At 57.1% G+C, this 25,778-nt stretch overlaps 1 protein-coding gene across 2 annotated transcripts in view; it reads right to left on the bottom strand.

Annotated features, from left to right (window-relative positions):
- SORCS2 (sortilin related VPS10 domain containing receptor 2) overlaps window positions 1-25,778 on the bottom strand; it is a 438,806-nt gene that overhangs the window by 261,615 nt on the left and 151,413 nt on the right. For both annotated transcript variants that reach the window (XM_036992835.2, XM_036992840.2), the window contains exon 2: window positions 8,342-8,409. In XM_036992835.2, the coding sequence (XP_036848730.2) occupies window positions 8,342-8,409 (68 nt within the window). The remainder of the gene's footprint in view (window positions 1-8,341; window positions 8,410-25,778) is intronic.

Raw genomic sequence — 25,778 nt, forward strand, 5'->3', positions numbered from 1 at the left:
AAAAATGGGAATGGAGGGAGACACAGGGACTAGAACGAAATCTGATTTTTAGTAGGATGGCAAAACCACACAGTAACATTATAGGCAGACAGAAGGGATCTGGAAATCTCCGATGCCAGCTCTACTGGTGCACAAAATCTGTAAAACTGCGGATCCCAAAGTTTACTCCATGGAAAACCAATCCCAGGAAACACTCAGCAGAACAAAAACAATATTTAAATACTAAAATTTATAAATAAAACAAAATCTAAAATGAAACATTTATATAAAATAAAATAAAAACTAAGATTATGGAATCAGATGAGACAGAGAAAAGCTCATTAGTGTGTGAGCAACTCCAGTAAGTCCAACTACAAAAAAAAAAACTAGGTTTTCTTCAACCTAAGCATATTCACCAAACCCATATGCCCACAAACATGTCTTTTCTGGAAACACCTGTGGCCACTGGTGATGCTTTCGAGAGTCATTCAGCAAACGTTCGCCGCACTCTCCTCTCCTCCCCTCCCTCGTCGGCGTTGGGTTGGACCGCGGGACTTGCTTGGGTGCACAGGACTCTAGCAAATGCGGTGTGAGCGGAAGCCTTAGCTGTGCTTGTGCGGCTGTGCTTGGCTCTTGAGCTGCCGTGCTGTGCGTGAGAGGAAGGCATCAGGGTGGCCTCTGCCGAGTCAGCCTGCACCCCAGAACAAGCGCAGAGGGGGCAGGGCAGGCCCACTCCCACCGACCTGCAGCCTGACGGGGAGCCGCCCAGCCACAGACAGTCCAAGGCAGCCGAACCACTCGGCCCAGGCCTGTGAGAACAAGGGCTTGGGGGTGCCACCGAGTTTGGGGTGACTGGTTACACGGCATTACTGTCACAATAGCTGAATAATACATTGTCCAACAGAAATACTCTTATAAGAACCACACGTTGAGACATCAAAAAAATAGCACAGGAAAACACTCTTAGGAAGAAATATTCTCAAACAGGGCTGGGAAAGAATGAAGGGCACACAGTGAGGAGCTTGAGGCGCACTGGGAGGCCCTGCGTTTTAGAAGCGCGGGTCCTGGAGTGGCCTGAGCTATTCACAGCGGGGAGGCAGGGTTTGAGATGAGGTTCAGCCGCCCAACAGACAGAGATGGGAGCAAGACTCCAACAGGCAAACCCCAGAGGAGAGGCCCAGATAGTCAATAACAAACAGGATGTTCGATCCCACGAGGAATCACGAAAAAATGCAAAAGAAAACAACCTTGAGCGGCTCTCTCACGTCCACTCGAACACAGACACGTCAAGTCTGATGATCCCAGAGACGTGGAGGACGCACCACCACACAGGTGGCTTGGCGATAAGGGGAGAGGAGAAGCTACAGGCACAGTGCGGTGCTCCCTGCAGCCCTGATGGGAGTGACAGGATCCGGGGGGATAAAAGCCCCTGGGCTCCCGGAGCAGGGAGCATAAATCAGCCAGCTTACGTGTGCTACATGGGTAAATTACCAAAACCAAGTTGGGAGCATAAATCGAATTTCAAAAGACAGCATGATGCCATTTATATCCATTTTTAAACCTCACTAAACAGTAAGATACATTGATCGTGGATGGACACAACCATGGGTACTTGACACATACAGCACCTTTGGGGTTGACACACACCGACCTCAGGACAGTGGCTACTTCGGGTGAGGATGGCAGGGCAGGGGGGCGGGGGTAGGAGGGGAGTCAGGGTTTGGTCAGCATTTTTAACTGCATTTCTTTGAGGCATGAGATCCCAGACAGAAAACAAATGACCACATATTACAGCTGGGGAACCATACTGGACTAGACTGGGCTCTGCTCTAAATGTCAGCAGTTTAACACACATTATTCCTGCTCATATCCATTGGCTGAACTGATCATATGGCCCCCAAGTAACTACTAGGGATGACAGGGAAGGAAGGAAATGCTGGGGTTATTGGGTGAGCATTTAACTGTGCCTGACACATGGGCACCTAGGTTCCTGTGACATCACACCCCATGCCCCCTGTATATGTTGGAGATTTCATGATTAAAGTGAGGTGGAAGGAAGAGAGCTCCCCCTCCCCACCCCTCAACAAATGGATGGGATCCCACCTAGTCACTGTGAGGGGACACCGCAGACCCCACCCCCACCCCCGTCTGCCCAAGGTTGCCCCTGTTGAAGGTCGGGCCAAGGTCACGCGTGGGCTGGCAAGGCTTTCACACTGTCCTGGTTCACACGTGGTGCCAGCACAGTGTGAACCGGGCGAAGGGACTGAGGCAGCCATTCTGTATCTGATTTGCCCAACAGCCACACTCAGCGTGAGGCCACTGACTGCAGGGGGAGACCAGGCACGGAGAAGTGGGCTGAAGCCAGGCTTCTCCCCGGCTCAGAGTGCCCCCAGGCCCCCCTTGCTCTGTTGGAATCCGCCGGACTCCTGGCTCCCCCGCCAACTCTTGGATGGCCATAGATATAAAGGGTCTTCTAGGTCACAGCAGTGTTTCCCAGGAACCACGCGGCCATCCACCCATCAATCACCCATCATGTGTCCATCTGCCTATCTATACAACCCCATCCATCCCCCCATCCATCATCCATCCAGTGCCCAGTACCAGCTCTTGGGCTAGACCACGCTACGGGCATCCACTGAGCACCAAGGTGGACCCCATAGGTCTCCATCCTCTACCAGCCTATGCTCCGGTGATAGGGGAGACAAATAATACATAAGGACTCCCACACTCAAGCAGAGATGTGATAAAGAATGCCCGGGGACCCCTTTACACGGAGTGGTGGGGGCCTCTTTGAGGAAGAGATTTATGCTGAGACCAGAATGTCCACAGGGGGCCAGTACCTGAGGGTCAGTGCAGAGTGCTGGCCCAGCCCTCTGCATTGACCATGCCATGCAAGGCCAAGTCCCATCCACAGACTGGTGTGGCTGGAACCCGAGGAGTGAGGGGAGGATGAGGGGAGCTGGGATGGGGGTGCAGGAAGGAGCAGGGGTGCAGGGTCCTTGCAGGGCATATGCTTGGAGGTTATCCAAGTGCCCTGGGAAGCCACTGTAGGTTGGGATGCCTCAGTCCTAACCAGACAAATCCTTGGCTACTCAAAGTGTGGTCCCTGGGCCGGCAGTATGAGCCGCCTGTGGGGGCCTGTTAGAATGCAGACCAGGAGACTGGAGTGTCTGTGTAGTTCTCAGTCCACCCTCCCTGAGGCTGTGCTCACCGGGGGACCTCTGGGGAAGCCCCAGGCTGTCTGCATCTTCCAAGCCAGGGCTCGAGCAGCAGCAGTTTTTAAGAGCTTCCCGAGTGACTCTTATGTACCTCCTGCCGAGGGCCCACTATCAACTCTCAGCATCTTGCTCAGCCCTCCGTGGCTTGTGTTTCCCTTTCAAGAGCATCTGAGGCAGCCAAGCCCCCTTGGCCACCGGGGGTCCAGCTGTGGGCCTCCCAGGATGCCAGCCCAGGTTGCATGGCAGCACCATCTGGGGGCTCTGGAAGCGATGCCTTGCGGTGACCCACACCAGGCTGGTGTGGACGTCTGCAAGGGGACGCATGCGCAGGCATGGCTCAGCCTCCCAGGGGGCCCCAGAATCCCTGGACCCTGCCACTCGAAGCGTGCTCAGTGCACCAGAGCATCAGCGCTGCCTGGGACTTGTTCGAACGCAGAGTCCCAGGTGCTGCCCCAGACCCGGGAATCAGAATCTGAATTCCAACAATGCCCCACGTGATTCCGCAAAGCTCTTCTTTGGGATACGGATTTACAACTGGAGACGACATCTCCCTCCAGGGGGCAAACGCTGGCTCTTGAGGGCTGTGAGTCTCACTCTTTCCGTGTATAAAGCACGTGCCACAGACAGACTTACACAGAGGCACAGTCGTGGGCAGAGAAGGAGCCAGGGAGACGGTATCTCACAAGGCTCCTTGCAGGGGGCCAAGCAAGGATGGAGACGTTGAGAAACCCGCTCCTGGAAGAGAGGCTCAGGCCGGGCCAGCCAGAGGGGTGGAGCTTACACTCTGTTTCAGGGGGATCCATTCATCCCAGTTTGCCAAGAAGCGGTCCCAGTTTTCAAACTGAAAGCCCGGCATCCTGAAAACCCCCCAGGTCCTGTCGGCCACCCCATCTGTGTCCCTGAAGCTCCAGTGCCCGGCAGTGAGCCCGAACCCTGGGAAGATCCCAACGCCCTTCCCCTGCGGGGTTGTGGGAGCAGCGTTCATTCTGTTCTTCATGTCCGTATTGCAGACGCAGCTCTGTCGGAACCCGTCACCACCGAGGAGACACAGATCGCATATGAGCTCCTTCGGTGCCCTGCGAGCACCACGCTCTCCTCTACTCGCCACTGCGGCCTGCAGCTCTGCCCACCTAGTCCCCCTCAACCTGGGTTTGGATGGGGACGCACAGGTGCCCCTGCCTTTGGAAGCTACCAACGACCAGTGAGCAGGACAAGACTGTGGGCACAAGTGCGTCTCAAGTCCCCGGGGACTTGGTGTGGCGGGGGGGTAGCGAGGGCAGCACGGGGTGAGCTGGGGAGCTGCTGGGTCCCGGGAAGGACAAGAGGTAGAAGGGAGCCCTGCTGAGGGCATGGAGAGCCGGGGATGGGGACAGGAGCCGGCCAGGGGATTGGATCAGGCGGGCATCACAGCAATGCGGTGATGCGCTGAGCAGTGAGCTCAACAGTGGAGCTGAACAGACCTGTCCACGCCCTGACCCCCAAGGCTGTGGGTGTGGCCGGGTTTGGAAGAGCAGTCTTTGTAGATGGAATTGAGTAGAGATCTCAGATGAGACCACCCCAGATTACCCAGGGCCCTAAATCCAGTGGCAAGCATCCTCATGAGAGACACAGAGGAAGGCCACAGGAAGACAAGACAGAGGCTGGAATGCCCAGCCTCCAGGGCTGGAGGAGGCCGGAGGGACCCTGCCCTGCTGTCCCCAGAGGGAGCGTGCCATGCCCACACCTTGATTTTGGACTCCTGGCCTCTGGGACCATGAGAGCTCACATTCCTATCGCTTTAAGCTCCCCCTTTCCAGTCATTTGTCCCAGCAGCCCCAGGATTCTCCTGCAGACTGGACATGTGGGCAGGTCACAGTGAGGTTGCACCTCTTTCACCTCACCTCTAGGAGGGGACGTGCAGGTGCAGGACCAGCTCTGGGCATTCCAGTCCCTGATGCCAACCAGACTTTCCCAGCAGAAGGGCTCCCTCCTTCCCCACGGGCTTGTGCCCTGATCGAAGGGGCCTGGAGACTGAGCGGAGAACACTGCCCCACCCCAGAGATGGGCACAGACCATGGCATCATCCAAGCAGCCAGGGGGAGGCACTGCTGGCACGTAGCCGTGAAGTGCAGCATTCAGCTGGACTTCGGAGAGCCATTCCAGAAGGTAAATACCATACATTTCATTAAAAATGTATTTATTACGAGCACACAGGAGAACCCTTAGGAGGCTCAGCACATGTTCAATAGGTGTGCCTCTTAGAGCCCCACAGAATACTGCTCTCCAGGCGTGGGCACTGCCAACCCCCATCCACATGTGCCTTCAATGGCCGGCGAAGGGTGGAGCGGCATCCTGACCAAAGGACAGCAGCAACCTCGCCACTTCCAATGATACGCAAATCCCCCACATAGAGTGGGTAATGCCCGCCAGAGAAAATGTGCCTAGGAATTAAACACAGAAACTGCCCTCGATAGGCATCTAAGGGGTGCAGAGTAAAACAGTGCTGCCGTCCAACTGGGCTTCAGGCTAGCAAGCTGTAGGGAAGCTGTAAGACCAGTTGGGTGGCTGCAGGGCACTGCCCCAGGAGGCGGCTTGCATTTCTCCTGAAAATCCTTGGCGCTGCGGCACGCCAGCCATCAAACTGCTCACACGCTCTGGCTCAGTGGTGTGACTCCCTAAGATTCAACCCAGGGAACAAAATGGAAAGGAAAACTACATGCCTAAATTTTTTATGGCAGCAGCATGGCTAAGTATTAGACTGAATCAACTCAAGGGCTGGCACATGGCCACAAAAAAAGTGATGCCATGTGGTACAACACAGAAAACCTGGACACAGACATGCACGAATGGAGGAAGATGCAAAACTTTAGTCCATGCCTAACTGTATAAATATGTCATCGTAAAGAAGATAATATAAACAAAGAAAGTAATCGTGCCGAATGACAGGGATGTGGGCGAACTTTCTTGAAATTACTAATGGTTTGCATGTATTTTTAATAAAGGAGAGGAAATGTCTGTGTATGGAGACGGTGATGAGAAAGGGACATGGAAAATTAAAGCCTATTGATTTGCTCTGGAGAAAAACTAAATTTAGACTGCGCACTGTTCCAGAGACAGCTCATGCGCTACCTCATCCAGGCCTCCCGGTCTCCTGCTCAGGGATAGCTTAGCCCCACTGGACAGAGACGGAGACGGAGGCCTCCAGGAGGAGACACCCCTGGGAGCAGCTCTGGGACAGGTGGTCTGGCCTCTCGGCTTCTCGGCCTGCTCCTCAAAACCTGAGTCTGGAGCCCATAAACATAAAGGAGTCCTGGTCCCCTGGGCAGGGGTCCGGCCAACGGAATGCCACCCCTGGCTCCTCAGAGACATGCAGCAAGTTGTAACTACACCCAGAAACTCCATCTGTACAAGCCCAGGTGACACTGGGAGGGATCGTTGGCTGTTCGAGCAACATTGAAGAGACCCCCGTTTCCTCCGCTGTCTCCACCACAGTGGGATGCTACAGGAGCAGAGGACACCAGCGTCCATGCAGACCAGGCGCTGGTGAAGGAAGAGCTCTGGCCCCATGGTACTGGACTGACACCCAGGAGTCGGGGCAAATGAGGGAATTAAGGAATTCTGCATAAGGACAGACAGCAGAGTCAAGTGCCCCTTTCCATCCTGTAGCCAAGGGGACCCATTGTTGGACCATCCACCTGGCAAGGGGCCTCCATGGACTGGCGCATCCCAAAGAGCCTCACCCAAAACCAGTCCTGGAACACAAGCCCTATGGAGACCCTCCAAGGAGATTTCACTGGGACTCAATGCCCATGGGGCGGCTGGGTCCCAAGCACTCAACCCAGCGAACTGCCTTCTCCAACGTGGGAGTGGCATTTTTGAAAATACTGTGCCTGCCTCTCCCTGGTGGGCACGTTGCTTCCAGGCACAAGATGGAAATCTCCCAACACATAAGGCGCTAGGGCAGGGGGCACGGCAGGAAAACATCTGTTCATCCTCTTTGTGGGAACGCAATCCACCTCTGACTCCTTTCCCTGAGGCTGGCGGCAGAACCGGGGGAGCGGCTAGGGAGCCGGGCGGGGGCAGACCCAGGCCAGGAGGACTGGCTCGGGAAGGCGTTTTGTTGGAGGGGGTAAGAAAACTCTAGGCAGAACACCAGCCTCGGCCAGAGCGTGGTGGGTGACCCGGCCCGCTGGGCCCCAAGCACACCCTTCCTTCACAAAGAGGGGACATCGCTTGAGGTGCAGACGCCCACCTTCCCAGAGATTCCGGAATCCCTCCCCAAGAACCGACGGAGCAGTCAGTCAGCAGAGCCCCTGCACAGAAGGTGGAGCCAACAGCCAGAAACCAACTCAACGAGGCCTCCCACAAATCGGGGGGCCTGGCCAGCAGGTTTAGGTGTTTTCCATGGATTTCAAATAGAAAAAGTAATTATTACTTGAGAAATACACTGTGGAATCCAAAATGGTTCAGCCCCAGAGAACGCGGGAGTGGCGAGCTGTGCGCGGAGGAGACAGAGTCCTTCCCTCAGAAAAGCTTGGGAACCGCAGCCCAGAACACCCGGGCCCTTGCTTCCACCTTCCTGGGTGAGCAGATGTGAATGCTCAAGATGATAATAACCAAAATTATTTCTCAAAACCTCCTTCTCTTCCACTTCATTTAAAACATCAAAAGGGCTGCCTGCTGTTCTTGGACTGAATGCACATTTCCCATATAAAGAGACACCCCCGCCATGTATTTACCAAGCTCTTCGGCTGTACCAGAAAGAAAGGAAAACACCCAAACAATGAGGCTGATGGGCACATTCGGTGGGCTCGAGAGCTGCGCCTGGAGTTCGGAGCATGGGGAAGGGAAATTGTGCGCTGACCTGAATTCACAATGCAAGCCCTCTTCCCCCGGGGGGCAAACAAGCAAGGGGAAAAAAGCCAGACAGAAAAGCACAGAGAGCCGGTGAACTTTCTAAGCGGCCGTCCATCCTCAGTGCTGTCTGTGCCCACTGATGAAACCCTTGATTCTCTTCCAACTTCTGTACGCATTTCCTGGCCGAAGGACAGTCCCGGGCCGCCCGTGCACAGAGGCCGCTGCAGTCGGGCGTCTGCAGCTCAGCCCTCATCCCAGAAGCTGCCAGAGGTGCATGAGGAGAAAGGCCCACCCTCGGGCTGACTTACCGCCACAGAGAACTTTCCAGAACCTTCCCCATGTCTGCATGGTAATACTTCGTCAGGATCAAGATCACCTGCAGCAGCAACAGAAAGACAAAGGCAGAAATCAGTGGGTTTCAAGGTTCTCGGAGAGTGACAGAACGATACCCCGCCTGCCAGGCATTTAGGGGTCTCTCAAATATCCCTGCTGGGGCCCTTCTCAGTCCACACCCCAGGGGCGCTCCGGCCTCCTTGCACCAGAGCTGCAGGCACCAGCACCAGGGCTGGGTGGACATAATTCAAACGCAGCCCTGGACAGTCTCAACCTGGGGGTCAGAGGGACAGCTGAGGCGGTGGTCCCAGGGTGAGCACAGATCACTCGGCAAGGCTTTGTCTGCACTAGAGCCCCGGGGAGCCGCGTGAACCCCAGTCAGAAACATGGGCGGGGCCTCACCCCAGGCGAGAGCAGGCCCCGAAAGGATGGGCCACTACGCTCCTCAGAGCAGCGCGGATGGCAGGACCGACGACTCTGGGTGGGGAGGTGGGTGGGAACAGCTGGATGGGCTGGAGGGGCCCCTAAACCATCGGCGGCACACACAGCTTTGCTGTGGTTAAACTGCACCCCACGCCCCTCAACCCAGACTCTTTCAGTGGGCTGTACTCAACGCAGCCGTTTTTATGTCATGTCCATCCAGAGAAGTCAACTGTTCATAAAAATGAAAGTCGATGCAATTAAGAGCACCTAGAAGTAGTTCTTCTAAACTCGTGTGTGAACACCACCAGCCCAAGGGAGTGAGGACCCGCCTGCCCGAGGAGCAGGAGCTTCGCCCGGTACTTCCCCGGCCGCTGCATCTTCATGCACATCGCCTTTCATCTCACTGACCGCCGGTCCCCTGGCTGCTCCTGACACTCCCGTTGCCATGGGAACCGGGGGGTAAACGGGGAGCACCCCCTGGTTCCCGTGGGAGCGTCAGCTGGTTAATTCGGGGTCACCACGCCGGCCGCTCCCCACGTCTGGCTCTGTCATCCCGACAGGACTCCCTCTGCTCTCGGTCCTCAGGGCGTTGCTGCTAGAAATGCAGCCTGGCTCATGTCTCTTCCCCGGGGATTAAAGCAGCTAAGAGGAGGGGGTGTCCGCTGAGACAGGTCAGTGTGCATTTTAGAAGCAGCAACGATCAAAAAAAAAAAAAATCGAGGCCTCAACAGTGGAGGCACAGTGGCTCCCGCCCTGCTGAGAGCAAAGTGACTTTTCCCACGAGGCTCTTGGGCGGCCCTGTAGGGCGGGACCCTCTGGAGACAGAGGATGGCAGGAAGGGCGGTGGCCTGGACATGCAGGAGATAAGGGTGCCTTCACCCTGTGCACTCATAGTTCACAGCCTCACTGTTCCCAGAGCGTCCCAGGAGCCAGAGCGTGATGGCGTCAGGGCCTCAAACGCTGCCCGACCCACAGCCCCATCCAGGGAGGACCCTCAGTCCTGTCCAAGGAGGACCCGCAGCCCCATCTGGGGGGGACTCACAGCCCCGTCCGGGGAGGACCCTCAGCCCCATCCCAGGAGGATCCGCAGCCCTGTCCAGGGAGGACCCTCAGCCCTGTCCAGGGAGGATTTGCAGCCCCATCCAAGGAGGACCCGCAGCCCCATCCGGGGAGGACCCTCAGCCCCGTCTGGGGAGGACCCACAGCCCTGTCCAGGGAGGACCCTCAGCCCTGTCCGGGGAGGACCCTCAGCCCTGTCCAGGGAGGACCCACAGCCCTGTCCAGGGAGGACCCGCAGCCCCGTCCAAGGAGGATCCACAGCCCCATCTGGGGGAGACCCACAGCCCCGTCCGGGGAGGACCCTCAGCCCTGTCCAAGGAGGATCCGCAGCCCCGTCTGGGGGGGACCCACAGCCCCGTCCGGGGAGGACGCTCAGCCCCATCCAAAGAGGACCCTCAGCCCCATCCAAGGAGGATCCGCAGCCCCGTGTGGGGGGGACCCACAACCCCGTCCGGGGAGGACCCTCAGCCCCATCTGGGGAGGACCCTCAGCCCCATCCAAGGATGACCCGCAGCCCCATCCAGGGAGGACCCTCAGCCCGACACCCTCCGCGGCACCTGGTCCCAGGCTCTGCTCACAGGCCCCAAGGGGCGGGTGCTCATCCCACGTGCGGCTGGCCCACCTCCTAGCAGTGCCTGCTGCCACCAGCTCTGCTGCTGCGGACAACTGCCAGGTGGGGTGGCCTCCCTCCCAGGCCCCACCGGGGAAGATCCATGCCTCACGCCTGCTCCCAAACTCACTCTCAGCTCCGGCCGTCCGGCCTTGTCCCAAGCTCTTCCTCACCTTGAGACCCCCTTCCCTATCCCCACCCCTGATTCCTTGGGCAAGTCCTATTCAACATCCAGATCTCACTCCATTGACACCACTTCCAGGAAGTCTCCCAGCCCCTCCCCTGGGTTCAGTCTCTCTCCCTACTCCCCCTCCCCTGTGCTCTCCAGTCCCAGCTCTGCTGGCACCACTGCTGAGTGAGGGTTTGGGCTCCTAAGGCCCCAGGGTCATCCTGGCCCAAGGCTGAGACAAGAGCTGCCCATGGGGACTCACCCTGCGGGAGCTCCCACCAATACCCTGACACTGTGATTGGCAGTGGGAAGGCCCCCTCTCCTTCAGGGTCAGCACCTTCAAGCCCATGTGCCTGTTTCCTGATCGACAGTGAGGCAATGACACCAAGCCTCCCCTGGGGGTGAGGACAAAGGGGTGAGCAGCAGCCCGGTGGCGAGTGGCATTCGCTGACGCCAGACAGCCTCCGCCGGGCTGCATACCCACTCCGCGTACACCCTCCACAGCCTGTGGAACCCAGGGCAGCGTGTGTGAACACCACCAGCCCAAGGGAGTGAGGACCCGCCTGCCCCAGGACTGTCACCCCTACTGTACAGGTGAGGAAGGACAGCAGAGAGCTTAAACCCCGTGCCAAGGTCGCACGTCCAGGAAGCAGTGAGCTGGGCAAAGAGTGACCCCAAGCAATGTGGCTTCGGATCACGGCTCTTAACTTCCAGGCCAAGTTTGTGCTCAGAGGAAACTTCTCTTACAAGCTGCTTCAAAGAACTAAAGATGATGACATGCCTTTCTGGGGTCCTCAGCTACCAGCTTTGGAAAGGATGCATCCCGGGAGCTCTTCTCGCAGGGGCTGGTGTGTTCCCACAGCTCTGGGTGCTTCGATCTGGGTGCGAGGAAAATCTGGAATGTGGGTTGGGGCTTCTGTGGCCCACTGTTGCCAAGGGTCTCCTCCCACCACGAGGCAGCCTGAGCCCACGGCCCACAGGAGGCCTCCTGGTGACCAGGAACACCCAGGAGGAGGCAAGTATCGAGAGCGCCCGTCAGTACACCATGGTCCACGGCGCCCCGTGTCCCATCTCCTCCCCGCCCCCAGGCCTTTGGGTGGGCAGGCTCATAGCGGGGGTGCCAGGCGCCTACCCTGTGCCCACCCAGCATGTTATGATGCCAGCTCAGCCTCATCCAGCATGATGGGCAGAGGCCTCTACTATTGCTCCTGTTTTACAGATGAGGAAGTGGGGGCATGGGGCTGATTCTCCTGACGCTGACATGGCAGAACAGGGCCTCTTACAGCCGATCCATGGCTCTGATGGTTCACTTTCATCCCTACCCAACTTCCTGGTGACGTCTGCCTGCCAAACACCAGAAATGCAGCAGCTGCCGGCTCCCCTAAATGTACATCACCAAGGTGAAAAATCAGAGCTGATAATTTTAGGGTCCTCAGGCGTCCATATTGAATGCCAAATATCTTAACAATCCACGCTGCATGTTTCCAAAAAGCTATTTTGATGGACTAGTCAGCCAAGACTTCCTCCAAACTCACCCTAAACAGCATCCACCCACGAGGTCAGCTGTCCCCGTCTGCCTGCAGCTGGACCTACAAGAGCATCACCACCGACAAGACATTCCTGGAGCCCCTATGGCGCCCTGAGCCTCGTCCCCTCGGCCGGCATCCAGCAGCTCTGCTTCGGCACCAACTGCCGCCACCCAACAGTCAACAGGCTGAGGAGCTCACATGTGGCCCCGGGGTCACACAGCTTGTACCTGGTGGGCCTTGGGTGTGGGAACAGGTACAGCCAATCAGGAATCAAGGGTTCAGAACAGAAATGGGGGTCCAGAAACAAGGCAGAGAATAAGGTATTTCATGATGAATTCATGTATTCATTCAACAGTCATATCTCTCAACATGATGGGCATGAGGACACATGGAGAAGAGGGTGGCCAGGACCCTGGCACCCATGGGCACCTACTGTCCCCAAGGCCTGTCGTTGACAACACTCCCTGTGCACACACATCAGGATGCTCAGAAGGGCACTGCCCAGATGTGGGTATGCCTCGCTGTCCGTAAACACACGCTCACCTATAGGAAGGGTAGGAGGCCATCCACACTCAGGGCCCTTCCCCTTCAGCATCACAGAGAGACTGTGGGATACACCCCCGCACACGGGGCACCTTTCCGTCCCTCCTGGGGGAGACCTTGTGGGCCTGACCCAGCCTCTGCATCTTACATCCTATTCCAAAAACAGTGAGATTCTCAGGGAGGCCATGGGGCTCCCCCGGGGCCCCGGCAGGGGTGCCTCCTGGTGTGGAAGGCCGGGGCCTGTTCCCTCTGCCCCTGATGGTCATGCCCCACTGCTTGGGCAAACTCTCTTCCCATGAGTCTGTTTCCGCATTTAAAAATGTGAATGTAAGTCCCTGCTGCAGCCAGCCTCACCACACCCCGAGCTAGCTGCCCCTGGGGATGGGCCACCGGAGGGCTTCAGCCCTACGCAGCGTTCCCCCAGGGCAAGGGGCTGCTCATGCAAAACGCTGCAGGGGACCGTTCTGATTTCATTGACTGGAAGAAAATCTCCCACATATTCACTGTGCACTGGGGACTGGGCCAGTCTTGCTTTTGAGGGCATCAGCGAGCCGGCCTTGCACTGTGCCCAGGAGCCATGCCCCAGCAGCCCAGAGGGAACTGGGTGGCCCAGCTGAGGTAACCAGGCCCACGCGTCCACCCTGCAGACCGACGGGGCTCTTTGGCAAGGGAGCACCAGAGTCACAGGCTGGACGACAAGGCTGACCCAGAACTGGTGGGAAGAGAAGGCCAGGGCCGCCCGGATGACGTCCCTCCCGGGTGAGTCCATGCTGGGGCCCCTCCTAGAGGGGCAGCCACAGTGTGAGGCCAATAGGCAGCCTGCCGCCCGGAGCCTCGGGGGCCTCCCGTTGCCACGTCACCTGACCCCTGAGCCCCGGCGTCCTGTCCGTCCTAGCGGGCGATGCAGGACTGGGCAAATCTCACACCCAAGAATAGCAGCTGTCTTTGGGGGGTCATGTTTTGGGACAAAACCACCTACTAGACAAGCCCTGCTGGGCCTGGCATGTCTCCTCCTGTTCTCGGAAGGATGCGGGTCCAGGGGAGGTGAAGGCTGAGCCGGGACAGAGGGGAAGAGCCGCTGGCAGAACGCGCAGGAGCCCAAGTTGCTCACACAGGACCCCATTTCCAGGAACCCTGGGCACACTGCCCCTGGGGTGTGACACCCCCAATTGGGGCCAGTGCACAGCAGCTAGCAGGAGCAACAGCCCACCTGCCCCCTGGCCTGGCAATGCCACCTCCGGGGAGCTCTCCCACAGACGCCGTGCACATGAAAGGCCAGATGTCCAGGCGCTGTCCTGGCTGTCACGGCCGAAGCCGGGGAAGTACCCGCACCCCCACCCATGGGCCTGGACAGAGCGCCTGCACACAGCCGCCCACAGCAGCCTGGCCCGGCCACACAGACAGGGGCCTGCACGGTGGGCGGCGTGAAGAGGCCCCGAGACAGCGTGCTCCGCGAGAGCAGCCCGCAGGGGGACAGCACGGCTCCGCTTTTCTGTTAAAAATGGGACAGGTAAAAACCACTGAATTTTTTAAATGGTTAAAATGGTGAATTTTATGTTATGCTGATTTTATCTCAATTAAAACATGAGGGAGGGAAAAGGATCCACACTCACTCTCGCTGAAGATGCGGGATGACACGCCGGAAGGCGACACACCGGAAGGCAACACACCGGAAGGCACACAGCTTCACAGCCCAGTCACCTCTTGGGGGCGGGAAAGGGAGCCAAGGAGGTCTCACCGGACACCTTGCACTGTTTGTGACACTTTGAGCCACTGGCTGTTCACCTGGCCCACCTTCAGACATCAGGCATGTGTGCATGCGTCTGTGTGTGCTGACACCCTCAAATGGGGGCACTCAACAAATGTCCGGGTCTCCTCTCCCTCAGTGAGGCCACTTGAGAAATCCAGGCCTAGTGGACTCAGGGGCCCTGGGCTTTGAAGGGAGGCATGAGGTGGGAACCGAAGCAGGCCCCTCACCCAGAGGCTGGCACTCGTGTGGGGAAGGGCATGGGGCCCGCAGAAACACGGGCTGTGTCCCCAGCTGGCCGCTAAGGCACGGGAGCCAGAACGCACACCCCCTGTTGTCCAGTTCTCCCGACAGCCCTGACCTCGGCACTGGCTCCGCATTCTCACTTCTTCCTGGGTTCAAAGCCAAGATGCAGAGCAGAGCGACAGAAACCTGCAGGTGCACTGGAGAGGCAGGAGCCCGGACCATCCAGGCCAGCCTGAGGCCAAGCCCGGGGCTCTTTCCAGAACAGCCCCCTGCAGAGCAATCTGCTGACCCCTGCTGGCCCACAAAGCTGGCCCTCACCTTCAACCAGCCCCGGCTGGGCCGCCCACCCCCATGGCCCCAGGAGGGCAGATGGGCTCAGCCCTGGGCATCTTCACCAGAGATGCATCCTCTTCGAAGAAATCGATTCCGTTGTAATGAAGTTGATTCTGCTTTAGTTTACGAGGGAGAGGAGGAATCCTGTTTCTCTCTGCCAAACACAGCCGAGGGGCAGGCCAGGGGAATCCAGTTAGGCTCTGAAAGCCACCCAGCCAGTGCCGGTGCTCCAAAGACCAGGCCTCAGCCCATCCCAGGGCGGAGCAGACACCCAGGGCTGCCAGCTCAGGCCACCGGCTCGCCTCACTCGCTCCTGCCACAGGCCCCAGGAGCCTTCCTCCCTCCCCTACTCCATGAAGATCCTTGATTCCCCGAGCTGGGGGGTACCCTGGAGGCCTCCCTGGAGGACCTCACTCCCAAGGAGACAAGAGACTACTTGGAATAGCTGTGGTCAGCACCAGCCGTTTCCCTCCACAGAGCAGAGCTGGGCCGCCTCCTGACAGTGCCCGGGCCCCGGCCACAGGCTCCTCTGCAGAGCCCGGAGGGCTCCACGGGGACACCGTGGTTGCGGTGCCCGGAGGCAGCGTCTGAGTCCTGCCATGTAGGAGCTGTGCACTCCCGGGCTTCCCCCTCTCAGAGCCTGTTTCCTGGCTGCTACCAGGACAGTGAGGCAGCTTCGGAGCTGCAGCAAAGACGGAAGGAGCCCGGCACGCAGTGTGCGGCCGCTCGGGGTCAGCCCCAGGGCGCGGTCGGGCTTGGGCCGGAGCTGAAGTCGGGGTTGGGGTTAAGCAGAGAGCCTGGGTTGGGGTTAGGATTACGGTCAAGGTTCGGGCTAGCACGGGTCAGAGGTTTAGGTTCAGGGCTACAGGAAGTTCCGTCTTTGGGTTGGGGGTGGCACTGGCATGTGGTCTCCCTATGAAACGTGAGCGCTGATGTTGTCTGTGACAAACACTTGTGCAGCAGCCTAGGAGATCCTTCTGTATATCCTGAAATACTCTGCGAGAAGTCATTCACAATGTATGTTCAAACCTACCTATTCATCACCATAGAAATATCTGCCCACTCCACACCTGTCTGTCTTCCTTCCCTGGCTGAGACCCCTGCAGTTCTCTTCCCTCCCAGTTCCTTCTTACTGGGCCTGCAGAGCAGCCACCTCATCCAGGAAGCCCTCCAGGGTGTCTCCAAACTAGATGCTGCCATTTGATTACACCCACTTTGCCTACAGCAGACCTACAGCAGAGCATTTCGCCTCTGGAACTGGGCCCCATCCCCTGGAGCCCACTTCTAGGGGAAGCCCATGGCCTCGGAGCCCAGCTGGCCCGCGGGTTCACCCTCACTTCTGGGTGGAGTCCTTTCTTGCTCTGGTGTCACCTCCTCATCTGCAGCACTGGAGGATAATGGCCACATGTCCTTGAGGGGCTGGGATGATGACGTGTGACACGTGTGGAGGGCCTGGCACACTTCCTGACACCAGGGAGCACTTGACAAATGACTGTACCTTCCGGCCTCAGCAGCTAGTGTGAGAGACCAGCTGAGGTCGCTGGCACCCTGGGTGACGCTACACCACACTCTGAGTCACCCAGAGAACATCGCTTTCTTCCCACAAAGCCCTGACCTCAGCCGGCCATTCTGATTTGGCTGCCAGGGGGCCAGCAGCAGTCCAGCTGCAGGAACAGAGGTGGGGGCCACCCCACAAGTTAGACCTGGTGCCATTTCACTGGAGGTGACTGTGCCACCTCCCTGCCTCACCCACTTTGAAAGTGCAGGCAGCGGAGGCTGCAGGAGCAGGCACGGCCAAGGAGCGTCTGATGGGGGAAGACCCCACCGCTCTCAGAAAGCACAGAAGGCCCCTGAGTGCAGGAGCTTTGGCCAAGACCACCAGGCGACCCCAGGTCAGCCACGTTGGTGGCTTGGGCAGTGGAGAGGAGGGTTTCTGACAAGGATCCGTGTGGGGGCCCACTGGTACCTCTCCCTTGTAGGAGGAATGACATCAAATGCACTTAAGGATGTTGACCACACAAGGCAGGAAGGGCTGTTTGATCTGAGCACCAGCGTTTTCCCAAAAACCACATTCTCCTCAAAAGGGGTTGGCTGTGTCCCAGCTCTGACAGCACACCACGGCCACTGGAGGATGCTGGGTGAAGGCACTCTCTGCACTGTCTGTAAGGTCTTGTGCAAGCCTCCCACCTGCCTCCCCCACTCCTGCCCTGCTGTACCCCAGGAATGCCCCATAAACAGGCTGGGAGCTGCCTCCGTCTCAAGGGACCAGCCCTGGCCAGCAGCCAGCACACTCACTGCTCCGCCCTGGGGTTGGAGTGGTCCGCAGGTGCAGCCCCCCAGCCCACCTGAGCTCGCTGCGAGCTGGCAAGGCCCCATTAGGCCCTGCAGCCAGCTCGGAGCGGGACATTCTACAGTTCCAGACACAGGCCACCACACGGCCGTTTTCCACCTCTCCCCCCAGAGCCCTCATCCAACCAAAAACTACATAAAGTGATTTATCCGTGATATGCCCCAGAAACACTGCACACCCTGCCCAACTCCAGGGGTGCCTGGGGCAGGGCTGGGGCTCCATCCCGCTTCCGCAGCAGCGCTTGGCAGGGTCTGAGGAGCAAATGGATGGAAGAATGAACACGTGCATGAATGCGTGGACAGGACACCCCGTCAGGTGTGGCAGCAGGCGACACCCCTCGAACAGGCCCCCACACCTGGCCTCACCTTTAATCTGCCCCCAACCCTGGCCGTCCACTTGCTGTCATAGCATCCCTGGCCCCCTCCCCTTCCCAGGCACATCCCCACTCCTCCCAGGGACCCACCGCAGGCACGGCTGCCTGGGGAGACTTCCAGAACGCTCTGTCCACTTCCAGTCAGGGTTGGTGCCTGCTCTGGTTCCCTGCAGACCCTGAATATAGCCCGTGGGGTGCAGGACTCCTGATGTCCACCTGGAACCTATGAATGTGACCTTATTCGAGAGAAGGGCCTTTGAGGGTGTAATTAAAGACCTCATGATAGGAGCTGGCCCTAACTCCAATGACAGGTGTCCTTATAAGGAAAGAAAGAGACATTATACAGGCAGGAGGCCATTTGGAGACAGAGGCAGAGATCGGGGTGATGCTTATAGAAGTCAAGGAATGTTGAGAGGCCAGCAACACCCCCGGGGCTGGGAGAGGGGCTGGGCAGCTTCTCCCTCACAGCCACAGCTCCGGGAGGAACCGGCCCTGCCAACCCCTGGTCTGGACTCCTGGCCTCCAGAGCCCGGAGGGTCTGGTGATGAAATCAGCGGCAGTGGGGCCTTGGTGGCACTGTGGTGGTCAGCGGCACCCTGTCCACCCCTCTCGGAGACTGCAGTCTCCTGGAAGGTGGGGCACAGGTGTCTGCTGTGTCTCCAGGCCCCACGCGGGGGGGCTCGGGAGGGCTGGGGGCTTACACGCTGTCCTGCGGAAGGCGTGCCCCCCAGGCCCGCCTCTGCCACTTCACCCAGGAAGGCACCAACTCCACCCCAGCAGCGCCTCAGAGCTCACCCCTGGGCCTCCCAGTCAGAACCATTCTCCTCCTCTCTGATTCTGCAGGAAAGACCATCTGTATTTGTTCCTGTTACAGGTTGAGTCACATCCCCCACAAGATGCTGAAGTCCTACCCCTGGTACCCGTGGATGTGACCTTGTTTGGAAATAGAGAGATGAACGTGCAGCCATTAGGGTGGCCTGACCCAGTATGCCCTCACAGAAAGAGGCTGTCTGGACACAGAGACACTCACAGAGGAACAACGGCCTGAAGACACAGGGAGAAGATGGTCATCTACAAGCCAAGGAGTGCCTGAAGCTGCCGGAAGTGGACAGAGGCCTGGGACAGGGTCCCCCTCGTGGCCCTCCGGGGGAACCGACCTGCTGCTGGTCCTGCGCTTCTGGCCTCCCAAACCCCGAGATGGTACATTTCTGTTGTTCAACCACTCAGTTTGTGGTAGTTTGTAGTGGTGGCCCTGGGACACAGATACAGACATGCACCCGTTTTCCAGATGTGGACACCGAGGCTCATCTTGCTAGGGACTGGCAGGGCTGGGGCCTCCTCAAGGGCTCCTGGCTCCACAGCTGGGCGCCCTTCCCACTGCCCGAGACCCAGTCACACAGAGCCGGCCCTGCTCAGGAGGACCGGGGCCCCTCGAAAGCAGGAAGTGCTCGGCCTGCCTTGGTTGTGCGGGGACAGACAGAGGTGAGCGGCGCCGAGCTCTCCATCAGTCAAACGCCTTTCACGGGCGTGAAGCCCAGTGTTTAAGGAAAGCGAGTTGAGAAGTAAGCTTCAAAAGGGCCCCTATAAATCAAAATCGGTCAGCAGAAAATAAATGTGGAACGTCACAGATCTGTGTAAAATGACACTTTACGTCAAATCTGTTTCACAGATAATGTACATTTTGATAGGTGGGTCTCGGTAAATTCTTCCACCCCAGCTGTCCTTTGAAAATATTATTTACTCTCCATTTCTCATAAGCAGATTGAATTTTAATTTCGCCCATCACTCCATTTTATAGTCACTGCAAGTAAAATGATTAATGAAATTAAGAGCTTTTTTATTCTTTTGGCAACATGAGAACAAAGTGACGTTCTTGTGTTTCTATCTGCAAGAGTTGGCATTTTTCAAGATCTATTTATGGCAATAGAAGGTAATTGGATAAGCTGTTCTGTGTGGCTGCCATGAAAAGTGCCCAGGGTATCTTCTGGAGGTGGGTGGAAACTGCTGATCCTGTTTTTTAAACAGAAATCCCTCCCCAGGCTCTGATGTCCTTCCTCTCCCGCCCCCCGAGTCCCCAGCCAGAAAGCCATGTGCTTATTACTCCCAAGAATTTCTCTTCGGAAATGATGCTGTCACATCAGAACAGAGATGCCTGGAACAAAGGAGCAGGTGAACGGAGAGGGAGTCTTGCCTGCATCCCCCTGGGAAGGCCCAGATTTGGCTGCAGCAGTCCCTGGACAACGTCCCTTGGCCTTAAGGAGCCAGACAAGTCAGTCACCCCCAAAGGCCTGTCTCTCAGGAAAGTAGGGTCCTGGTGGGCCGGACACCAGCTTGTGCAGAAGCCACTCAGCCCCACCTGAGCTCCAGGAAGACTAATTTATCTTCTCAGGAAAGCCGGCAGGAAGTCCTGTTCCTGTCTCTGGAATCCACTCCTCTTAGCCACCCTGGTACAAGGTGACTTCAGGTGACCTGAGGCATTTGGGTCTTTGTGAACCCTTTCCTCTACAAAAATTCTAACAACTATGTTTTATGGCTGCATTGGTACAAAAAAGAATGTATTCATAGTATATATTAAGACATTTCCTTGACCTAAAATTTTATTTCTCTTCTTCTGATTTTGAAGGAAATGAAATATTTCTGTGGGTCTCTAAATGTCCTGTGGGCCTGGCATGGAGCTCTGTGACTGCAGGAGACGTGGGCCCCCATAGGCGAGCCCCTCCTTCCCCCCGGCCCCCGGCAGCACCCCGTGCCCTGCACCCGGCCCCCCTTGCAGGCTGGTGGTGGCCCTGCCCTCCCCCAGGACAGTGACTTACATTTCCTCCAGTAGGAGACCCTGCTAAGAATCCTGGGAAATCTATAGACATATAGGCACATCCACGTAATTTTCCACCCCATTTCAGGTTTGCAGACCAGCCTGGGATCCAATCAGTCAATGGGGTCCATAAACCCTTTCCTTTTCCCTGGCTGGGTGAGCAGAAAATCACTTCAAACTCGTCTCGTGGTCCTAACCAGTCCCAGCGCCCTCTCTGCAGGGGCCACCGGTGTCTGCCTTGCAGGGCCGTCAGATCTGGGGACAGCCTGGAGACGGCGCTTGGACACTCACTTTACAACCAGTAAGGCTGCATCAGTGCACATGAAGATGATGACACCGTGCCCAGGCTCCCCACCAGCAGTCAGGACCTGTGGAACCAAGACCCCCATTGCCCTCGTGCTCAGCTCCAGGCCCCACCTGCGTCGCCCTGCTTTGGGGCCTGCTCACCCCACAAGTAACACCACCCGCCCTTCAGGCTCCCTGAGGTCTTGGAGATGCTCCTATCTTAGACTTGCCGGTGACTCTCTGGGCCACTTTCCCCAGCTCCCAGCCCCCCACCACCTGTTTTCTCCCTGGAGATTCCTGAGGGTGGGCGTGTGCACAGTGCAGGGATCCTTCCCCATCACCACGGCCGATTAGCAGATCGTAGCAGCCCACCTCCCCCACCGGCCCAGCTGGCGTCCGTCCCCCTTCACGGCAGCCTCCTGCAGCTCAAGGACCCGAGGCCTGCTCACTCAACACCCGTCGCCCAGGACACGGCACACAGCAGGCCCTCAGGCTACATGTGGCCGCCGGCCAGAGCTTGTGCGCTGCGCACTGGGCACCGGCTGTCACAGAAGAAGGATCAGAAATGACCCTGCCCCTCCCAAGAGCATCTGGGAAGGCTTGGACTTGCAAGTGTCTGCGGTTCTGGGATGTTCTCTGAAAGACATGGTTGAAACATACCTTGAGTAGGATCAGGAGCAGGGGTGGGGGGGGGTGCACGGCAGGAGCCGTTCCTTCTGCCCCCAGACCTTCGAACTCCCCCACCTCTGTCAGGGGCATCGGGCTTGTGAGGAAGGGGAGGCGGAGGGTCTGGGAAGGTGGGCTTTCTGCAGAAAGGGGACCTCTTGGGCGCAGCTGCCTGGGGAGGCCTTCCATGTCCCCTCCTGGGGCCTCTAACCCTGTGCGGCCTTGGGCACAGCCTGCTCCTCCTGGGCTCATCTGCCAGCTCTGCGCTCTGTGTGTCTCTGGCAGCCCCGGAGCCAGAATGCTCTCTCGGCTGGGCTGCAGGTCAAGGTGGACCCCCGTCCCAGCAGAGACAGGAATCCCTGCCAGGGCAGGACTACCAAACAGCTCAAGGAGCCCAGTGCCCGGTACTCAAGGCCACCTTGCCATCTGTACTGGATCATCCATCAAGAGGGTACATCTTTCAGGTTTTTTTTTAATCAATCCACTTCTTTTACTTACATAGGAAATTCTCATATCCTTCCCCAAAATGGAAACACAAGCATTGCTTACATGGAAGTCCCACAGAAAGTAACCACAAAACAACACAATGCAAACAACTCATTCTCCCCTGTGACTCTGTGGCTGCCCCGAGATGAGAGCCTGGGAGGCACCCTCAGTTTATTGAAAAGGAAACAGCCATCAGAGGCACGCTTGCCGGTCAGGCTGCTGTCCTTACTGCCAGTGTGGGGGTGGATGCACACAAGACTGGCATCCCCTCCGGGCCTCTGGGGTCACCGGGTGCTCCTGTCCAGGCCCCTCTCTGGCCGCAGAAGTTCCACGCCTTGGAAAACACCCAGCTTCTCTGCACACAGAGTTCCCCACCTCAGCTTCCTCCCCACAGCCCCAGACAACCCAAGCATCAGGTGACAGCGAGCTCACCACCTCCCGAAGAATGTAACTCCAACACCAGGAAACAACTGTGAGATCGAGAACTCGCAGCAGCTTCGGCTTCTGTACAAAACCAGGCTGACTCCCCAAGCTGGCCCTCTGAGTGCTGTTTCTGTGAAGCCAAAACGCTGTGGGGCCTGCAGGCCAGCTCCACACGCGTGGTCAGCGATCCACCTCAAACAGAGCCAGGCTCGTGTGCAGGGTGGGAGCAAGCCCCCAGTCCCAGGCGGGTGGTGACTGTGCCTTTGGGGACAGTGACCGTGCGTCCTGGCGACACCACCAGAAACCACTTCCCGAGCGCTCTCGCATGCTCACGCCTTTTCTGGAAGTGACCATGACAGAGAAATCTTTGGGGGCCTGTGGCTCAAGGTGTCCCACACCTCCTGATCCTGTCCCCGCAGGGAAGGCAGAATGTAGCCAGCAGACCTGGGTGGGAGTCCCGGGCCCAGGAACAGGCAATCCATCACAGGCAGGCTTGGAATGTCTGACATTAAGTATTTTAAGAAAAGCATTTTAAAAATAACATTTGGCGATTTCTAAAAAGCAAATTTCTACAGCTGTCTTCATCATGTTTTCTAAGCATGCCACAGCCTAAAGGAATGTAGGACTTTCTTTCACAGAGGTCTCAGTGTAAATCCTACAGACAAATGAGGCGATGTATTTCCAATGAGTCCCTCGCCTCAGCTTAGACAAAGAGTTCAAAAGACCTCAGGGTCTGGAAGGCTCTGCCCGATTCCAGCTAGACAGCTTTGGCAAGTTGCCCACCTCTGCATCTGGAAAATGGGACACCAGCAGTCCGGCCTGCTCGGGGAGCGTGCTCAGCAAGGAGACGGAGACCGTGCGAAGCTCCTCGGTGGGTAATGACGCCTTGTTCACTAGGCATCCCAGCAAGCGGCCTTTCAGCTCGCAGACCTCCCAGGAGCTCCCCAGCTTGGCTGAACCTGACCCTCTACCCATGGGCTCAGCTCTGCCCGGTGGAACCATGCAGGCTGTGTCTGTTCCCCATGGCACCCAAGAGCAATCCTGACCCCCCTTTTCCCTGTGCAAGGCTCAGGTCGTCCAGCTTCCCCTGAACTTGCAGCAAACCGCTGACTGGGGGGTCCGCCACACCGCCACAGCCCCGTGCCATTTCTGAGCTGTCCTTGTTTGCAAAGCAGCTCCACATGCAGAGCTGACCTGTTCTTGGACCAGCCTCCCTGTGACCCAGCATTATCAGCTAGGGGGTCTGGGGTCAACAGGATTCCACGAGAACCGTGCACTTTTGCTGTGAATGTGCACCATCGACATACTGATAACACCCACTCAGACAAAGGCAGGCTCTGTATGACATGAAGACTGAGCGGAGTCTCACAGGAGGCTCTCTCCTGCTGCCTGCTGCAGCCACAGTCAGTTAAAGATGCCAAGGATTAATCTGTAGCCATGGTGAATGACGGAGCAAGTAGAGAAATGTGACCCTTTCTCTGAGACCATCACAGAACCAGCCCAAGCATGGGTGGGACGGACTGGGTTCATTCTCTGCTGCCAGTGACCACCTGAATGGGGAGTGGGCCTGTGGGGTGGGGACGGGTGGTGACTTGGGGATGCTGTGGGCCAAGTCTGGCATACCCATGTTATCTTAGCAGAAGGGAAGGCAGCCCAGAAAGGTGCTTTAGATGAACTGGATAGGCTCTTTCAACAATAAACATCAGCCAGGAGAGAGGCCATTGAGTAAATTTCAACAGAGACGTTCATCAACCAAATTGTTTTCATTTTCATGCTGTGAAGAATCACCATATAACTGCACCATAATAAATAAGCATGACCTTCACTTCTCCAGGTATTGCAGGTCAGTCTAAGGAGTTAGCTGAAAGCAGAAGCCAAGACAAAAAATCCATCATAGTGAGGACTGGGGTATATCGGTAACTTGTTCGGAGAGAAGTAAATGGCGGAAGGGTGGGGTTCCTGGACGTAAAAACAAGATCTTCATTTCTGAAATCTGATTACAAGCTCTCCCCAGGGTGCAGTGATTGTATCTCCCTCCGCAGGACAAGGACAGGAATGATTCCGCTGGGACTCAAACCTATGGCTGAACCATACCTTACGTATATCAGACAGAAAGCTCCCTTCACCGGAGTGACTGGGTAGGAAGCAGACATGTCAAATCCGGCTCCGCACGTAAACTTCCTGAACCGATTTAGCTAAATCACCGGCTCGGCGTTTCATTACCAGCTGCGGCGGAGGGCGTCGTGACCGTCCTGGGCGTGAGGAGCACCCCACCACCATCACATCAGGGCTAAAAACAGACCCGTCTCCATCAACTTGACACACACACAAAAAAACTCGAATTAGGAGCCCTGTCTAAAATTAACAGTGATCGAAAGTTAATGATGGGGCAAATTTGGCAGAACTATTTCAACATACATCAAGATACGGCGCAGGCTCTCAGATGGGAAGCGGGGAGTGATAAATGGCTGTCGATTTCCAGCTGAGACCACGGCCGCGCGGCTTTGTGAGACTCCCCCTCCCCTGGAGTCAGACCTTGGCAGAAGGCCTGATCTGTCGCCCCACCACTGTCCCCCATTCTGGGGCTGGCCTGGCACATCTGTTGTCAATGTGCAAAGCTGTGCCTATGTGCTCGCCTCGGCACTGTTCCCTTACAATAACAAGCCAGAAACAACGTCTACTGGGGGAGTGCTTCCATGAGCTGTGGTGTAACCATTTAGCTCAGTCGGCACCGCACATCATGGGAAAAAAAACAAACAATGATCTGAGAAAATACTCGTGACTCCATAATACACGAAAAAGCATTTGAAATTCTCTACAGAACATCCATCTCTTTCCCCCATGGGACTATAAAATCTCTCAAGTCAACAACCGTGACTCGTACCCACGTTCACATGGCAGCCCTAGGGCAGGGCAAGTGCCCAGTGGGTGGGCAGCAAACACCTGAAGAACTAACTTGGAATGCTGCGTCTGGCCTACTCGCTGCAGCTGTTAGAGTTCACCCACACACCCCTACGTATGGACCCACAAGCACACGGGCATGCACACAGACACGTGCAGAAAACCGGCCAGATGGAATGTGTCTGAATGTAACAATGGTGACCTCTGGGTACAGTGATCGCCTTCTCTTCTCTTTCGCACGCTTGCTGGCTTCCCTATAATAAACATGTTTATATTTACAACCGGCGGGAAAATTCTATGACAAAAGAGGTCGTGTCTGTTAGAGCGGCAGGCAGCCACAGGGCTCCATCCAGACGGGCCTTAACGTGGCCAGAGGGGCACAGTCAGCTGTCACCAACTGCGCTCTTACTCGGAGAGAGAATTGCTTCCTTACCTTCTCAGGTGGGATTCTCAGGAA

This window comes from Manis javanica, chromosome 5 (assembly GCF_040802235.1).
Source record: "Manis javanica isolate MJ-LG chromosome 5, MJ_LKY, whole genome shotgun sequence".
In the NCBI taxonomy this organism is placed as follows: Eukaryota; Metazoa; Chordata; class Mammalia; order Pholidota; family Manidae; genus Manis; species Manis javanica.